At 37.2% G+C, this 5,965-nt stretch overlaps 1 protein-coding gene across 1 annotated transcript in view; it reads left to right on the top strand.

The window, feature by feature from the left end:
* WDHD1 (WD repeat and HMG-box DNA binding protein 1) overlaps positions 1 to 2,798 on the top strand; it is a 63,147-nt gene extending 60,349 nt beyond the window's left edge. Inside the window, exon 26 of the mRNA XM_007116160.4 lies at positions 1,770 to 2,798. Within this exon, the coding sequence (XP_007116222.2) occupies positions 1,770 to 1,970 (201 nt within the window). The 3' untranslated portion in view covers positions 1,971 to 2,798. The remainder of the gene's footprint in view (positions 1 to 1,769) is intronic.
* Positions 2,799 to 5,965: the final 3,167 nt, after the last annotated feature.

Genomic DNA, 5,965 nt, shown 5'->3' with positions numbered 1-5,965 from the left:
TGTATGACAATCTCTAGGTCCATCCACGTCTCTATAAATGACCCAATTTCATTCGTTTTTATGGTTGAGTAATATTCCGTTGTATGTACCCTTTTCTCCACACCCTCTCCGGCATTTATTGTTTGTAGATTTTCTGATGATGCCCTTTCTAACCTGTGTGAGGTGCTACATCATTGTAGTTTTGATTTGCAGTTCTCTAATAATTAGTGATGTTGAGCAGGTTTTCACGTGCCTCTTGGCCATCTGTATATCTTCTTTGGAGAAATGTCTGTTTAGGTCTTCTGCCCATTTTTTGATGGGTTTGTTTGTTTTTTTGATGTTGAGTTGCATGAGCTGTTTATATATTTTGGAGATTAATCCTTTGATTGTCCGTTGATTCATTTGCAAATATTTTCTCGGGTTGGGGGAGAATCTGATGTTGTGTTCTAGCCTTTCATGTGGAAATTAGGACAGGTGGCTTGTACCTGTTGCTCCTCATGTCAGTTTCTGCCATGAGAAAGAAGGCTAAGAGCAGCTTTCTCTTGCAAGGGGAAGGATTGTGTGTGTTTTATCAATAAATCTCAGACTTCCCTTCCCTAGGAATGACTGCATGCAGCATGGGCACCTTGTGACATAGTTACTTACCTTGATAAGCTGGTTTTTACGAATAAAAGTATTGCAAAATGAGGAAGCTAGAAACTGGTCTTACCACCTCTAGCCTCCTTTAGAATCTCATTAGCATCTTTGTATTTCTCATTTTTTATAAGTATTTATAAAAGGATAAAAATTGTAAAGAATTAGATAAAATGACATCTGAATGAATAAGACCTTATTAGGAAAAGTGGAAGAGACTTGGCAAAAGTTGTGATTGTGTTTTTGAATACTTAACAATGTAATCAATACTTTTAGTGTAAACCTTAAACATTTCTTAAATCCAGTCTGTTAATGTGAAAAATACTACAGGTCAAATGGTCCCTTTTCAACAATAATGACTGGAAGGAAAATAAAGTAGGAGGAGGAGGAATTGTTATAGATTAAAAGAGGTTTAAGAGGTCAATGAAATGAGTGAGGCTTGTTAGGTTCTTGCTTAGTGAGTAGAAACCAATCCCAAAAGAGCGTATACTGTATATAACGTTCCTGATATGACAAAGTGATGGGGATGAAGAACAGAGAACTGATTGCCAGGGGTTAGGGCCTGGGAGAGGAGTGGGGTGGGGCAACATGTGGGATCCTCATGCTTACGGAACTACTGTTCTATATCCTGAATGCGGTGGTAAATACACAGCCTACAATAGAATTATACACACACAAACAAGTAGAAATAAAAAAGGGGATATTATCAATGTCAATATCCTAGTTGTAATAGCGCACTACAGTTTTGCAAGATGCAACCATTGAGGGAAACTGAGTAAAGGGAACACGGTGGCTTTCTGTATTATTTCCTACAACTGCATGGAAATCTATAATAATCTTAAAATAAAAGGTTTTCTTTTTAAAAAAGTACCTGCAGTTACAGTGTTTTGCACTTAATATGGTTAAATACAAGCAGAGTTTAGACCGAAATATTATAGAGGTAGAATGTAAATTTTTTTAACGTGCCCTGCAATTAAGTAATAAGAGATTTGTTTAAAAATACTAAAACGAGAACCCTTAATGACTAGTTTAACAATTCAGGTGCTAATTATGCTGCTTTACATAAAGGAATGTTGCCTGCAAAAGTAACGAAATCATGTCCTTCCTATTTCTTTGTTAGTGCCTAAAAACTTTTCTCCTGCAATATTTTTATAAAGGCATGGGCTGCCAAGGCCAAAGGAGGAACTGCAAATGATGGAGCTGAAGAAAAGAAACGAAAACGTGTGGTCGATGATAGTCACGAAACTGAAAACCAGAAAGAAAAAACGAAGGAGAATCTGAATGTGCCTAAAAAGCAAAAACCTTTAGATCTTTCTACGAATCAGAAACTGTCAGCTTTTGCATTTAATCAGGAATAGGGTAAGGAAGTGTACTTAGGAAAGTAATGGATTTTCTACTCATCTTTGATGAATCTAGACCTTTTAAAAAAAATCTTTAGGAAACTCTTTATATATTTTTAAAAGAGTTTAAAGACTGCTGTTTGTCTTTATAAGATAATGTAGTAATTATATTGGTGTAGGTAGCAGGGCATCTGTAAGAACTATCATCTCTTCAGATTGCTCTGCCCCCAAATGGAGGGCCATTCAGAAGCACTGTGGTCATGGTCACTGACTGGAGGCCACTGTCATGTCCCATTGGAAGCTGATTTGTTTTTGTGTCTTACCTTAAAAATCATCAAAGCCAAGGTCTTAAAACCTCTGAACATTGAAGTACCTTGTAGGGTTTTACTTGTTTGGTTCATGTCATGTACTGGGAAGTACTACAGAACTCCTCTTCCCAAGTGTGCTACCATAGACTGCTCTCTATGTCTATACTGGCCCCAGGGGACCATGTTTTTTTTTTAGTATGGGCCCTAAACGTGTAAATAGTTTTGTAGATGAGACCTTTTGTTTGTTTTGGCGGTTTCTTCATATCTTACTTTTAATTATTTGTGTAGCCTTTTTTTTTTAAAATAAAACTTTCACATTTCCATATTTAGCTTGATATGGTCTTCACATTGTATTTCCATGAAACGGAAGTGTTTCTAGAAAATATATTTTATATTTATTACCGTAATTTCTACCACCCCCCATCCTTTTACACAGTATACACACAGAAGAGAATTGAAGATACTGTTTTGATAGCATTGCAGCCCAGCGCATAATGTGGTCCTGGTAAGCTACTCTGGTTATCAGCATCAGCAGTGCTTTTCTGAGCAAGTCTTTGAAGCCTTGATAAGAGAGTGGTTGAAGAGTAATGGGAAGTGTTTAACACCTCTTTTATTTTGAACAAACAAGATTTAATTAAGTAGTACATACATTTTTTGGTTAGTATTCTAAGCAGAACTTAATACAAATGCAGCCACTTAATGAGGGCAAAGTACAAGGGGTGGGGTTGGGGTAGGGGGATAGTAGTAAAATAAAATCAGGTGGCTCAAAACAGAGGGTAGTTTTATAGGTTGGAAGGAACAAAATATGTTGAAAATTTAGATGTATAGGATCCAAAGGATATTCCTTGTCTCATGATGATTAAGGTTGTGAAGGAATACATTTCTGATTTTTTAGTTAGTAGCTGGTATTGAGAAACATTGTAGCATAGAGGTTAGGAGCACAGATTTCAAAGCCAGACTACCTGGGCTCAAAGGACCACTGCAGTACTACCAGCTAAATAACCTTGGGCAAGTTCTAGCCTTTGTCCACTCATCTGTAAAATGGGTATATTAATAGTAACTACTTTAGAGGGTTGTTATGAGAATTAAATGAGGTAAAAGCACTTACCTGGCACAGTAATGTTTTATATACATTTTATATACATATTGTTACTATGCTGTTGGCTGGTTCATCTTGCTTTGTCATTAGGTTTGATTCTGAATTAATTATGTATGAATTAATTTTGATTTCAAGATCCTGAAGTAAAAGTTTATTTATATTACTTTGGAAAGCATGTTTATAGACGTGTATTTTGTTTTTACTTCCTCAACTTGCTTATTACCACAGTGTATAATACTTAAGGATATAATCCTTGAGTGTTATATTTCGGATCCATAGGAACCTGATAACACCAAGGATTTGCAGAAGGTTTTTTCTTTCTTTTGTTCCTTTGGCCACACCGTGCGGCATGCAGGATCTTAGTTCCCCGACCAGGGATCGAACCCGTACCCCCTGGAGTGGAAGTGTGGAGTCTTAACCACTGGACCACTAGGGAAGTCCCTGCAAAAGGTTTTTTTAATCTCCTACTTTTGTTTGGTTGAAGGAAGGTTTTTGTATTGACCTGGTTTAACTTACAAATCAGAACTTTGAAACCAAGAAATATCATACTTATTCCTTTTCTATATAATATTAAACTTCTTTTAAGAAAAAAAAATCTTTGGGACTTCCCTGGTGGTCCAGTGGGCAAGACTGCACACTCCCAGTGCAGGGGGCCTGAGTTCAATCCCTGGTTGGGGAACTGGATCCCACATGCTGCAACTAAAACCTGGCGCAGCCAAATAAATAAATAAATAAATATTTTAAAAAAATTTCCCCCAAAGTACACTTTTTAGCCTCCCCCCACCACCGCAAATCTAGGATCAATCAAGAATGTTGAATTGGGACTTCCCTGGTGGTTCAGTGGTTAAGAATCTGCCTGCCAATGAAGGGGGCACATGTTCGAGCCCCGGGCCAGGAAGATCCCACATGCAGTGGAGCAACTAAGCCCTTGCACCACAGCTACTGAGCCTGCACTCTAGAGCCCGTGAGCCACAACTACTGAGCCCGCGTGCTACAGCTACTGAAGCCCGTTCGCCTAGAGCCAGTGCTCCGTAGCAAGAGAAGCCCCTGCTCGCCACAGCCAGAGAAAGCCTGCATGCAGCATCAAAGACCCAACGACGAAGACCCAATGCAGCCAAAAATAAATAAACAAACAAATAAAATATTTTTTTAAAAAACAATATTGAATTGTATTTGATTATTAGAAGTATGTACTTTTTAATACAGGAAAGAGTGAGGAAGAACATCATCCCTAATCCTAATATCTAGAGATAACCACTGTTAACATTTTAGTGTATGTCATTAGGCTTTTTTCTGTATATGTGGTTTTTATTTGTTTTTTTACATAGGTGTGCAGTCCATATTCATGCTGAGTAGAGGCGTAAAGGAAAAAACAAAACAACTCAAGCCTGCAGTTTAAAGTGTGGCCTTTTGCTTGTAGTGTTGCTGTAATTGACACCAATTTCTACCTACTCTGGAGCTGTGTCATGAAGGCAAAAATTTATGGAGTAGAAAGTAAACATAATGGAATCAGAAAGCCAAAAGTTGGTTCTTTGAAAGACTGATAAATTAGAAAAATATCTGACAAGATTAATCATGATGCAAAGAGAAAAGCATGAATAAGTAATATTAGGAATGAGAAGGAAATTAACTAAAAAAAACTACAGATTTTTTAAAGGTAAGAGGCTTATGATGGTCAGTTTTATGTGTCATCTGGCTAGGCTACAGTTGTTATTCAGTCAAACACTAACCTATGTGTTGCTGTGAAGGTATTTTACAGATTGTTTTAAAGTTCATAATCAGTTGACTTTAAGTAAGAGATTATCCTAGGTAGTCTGTGTGGTCCCAACTCAATCAGTTGAAAGGCTTTAAGAGTGGAACTGATATTTCCCTGAGGGAGAAGAAGATACCACGTAGATCACAGCTTCCACTCATGCCTTGAGATTTTTCAGCCTGCCTTTCCTGAAGGTCTCCCCTATGATTTGGGATTTCAGACCTGCCTTCCAGCCTCCATAATCATGTGAGTCAATTTCTTGCAATAAATCAATATATATATCCTACCGGTTCTGTTTCTTCAGTTGAACACTGACTAATTCAAGACTTTTAAACAGCTTTCTTACAGTAAGTTGGAAAATTCCGATGAACAAGTTTCTACAAAAAAGACTAAAATACTTAGGAATAAATTTAACAAGTGCAAAACTTATTCTTTGAACTACAAAACATTGTTGAAAGACATACAAGAAGACCCAAATAAATGGAAAGATCCTGTGTTTAGGGAGCAGAAGACTTACTAGTGTTAAGATGGCAATACCCCCCAAACTGATCTACAGATTCAGTGCTATCCTATCAAAACCCCAGCTGGCTTCTTTGTAGAAAATGACAAGCTAATCCAAATGTTCATATAGAAAATCAAGGACTTGGAATAGCCAAAATAATATTGAAAAAGAACAAGTTAGAGGACTCATACTACCCAATTTAAAAACAACTACAAAGCTATGTGAAGACAGTGTGGTACTGGCATGAGAATAGACGTACAGATCAATGGAATGGAGAGTCCAGGAATAAACTCTCACACTTACAGTCATTTGATTTTTTTTTTTTTTTTTTCGGTACGCGGGGCTCTCACT

The sequence above is a fragment of the Physeter macrocephalus genome, chromosome 11 (genome assembly GCF_002837175.3).
Source record: "Physeter macrocephalus isolate SW-GA chromosome 11, ASM283717v5, whole genome shotgun sequence".
Taxonomy (NCBI): Eukaryota; Metazoa; Chordata; class Mammalia; order Artiodactyla; family Physeteridae; genus Physeter; species Physeter macrocephalus.
This window is presented reverse-complemented; position numbering and strand designations above follow the sequence as displayed.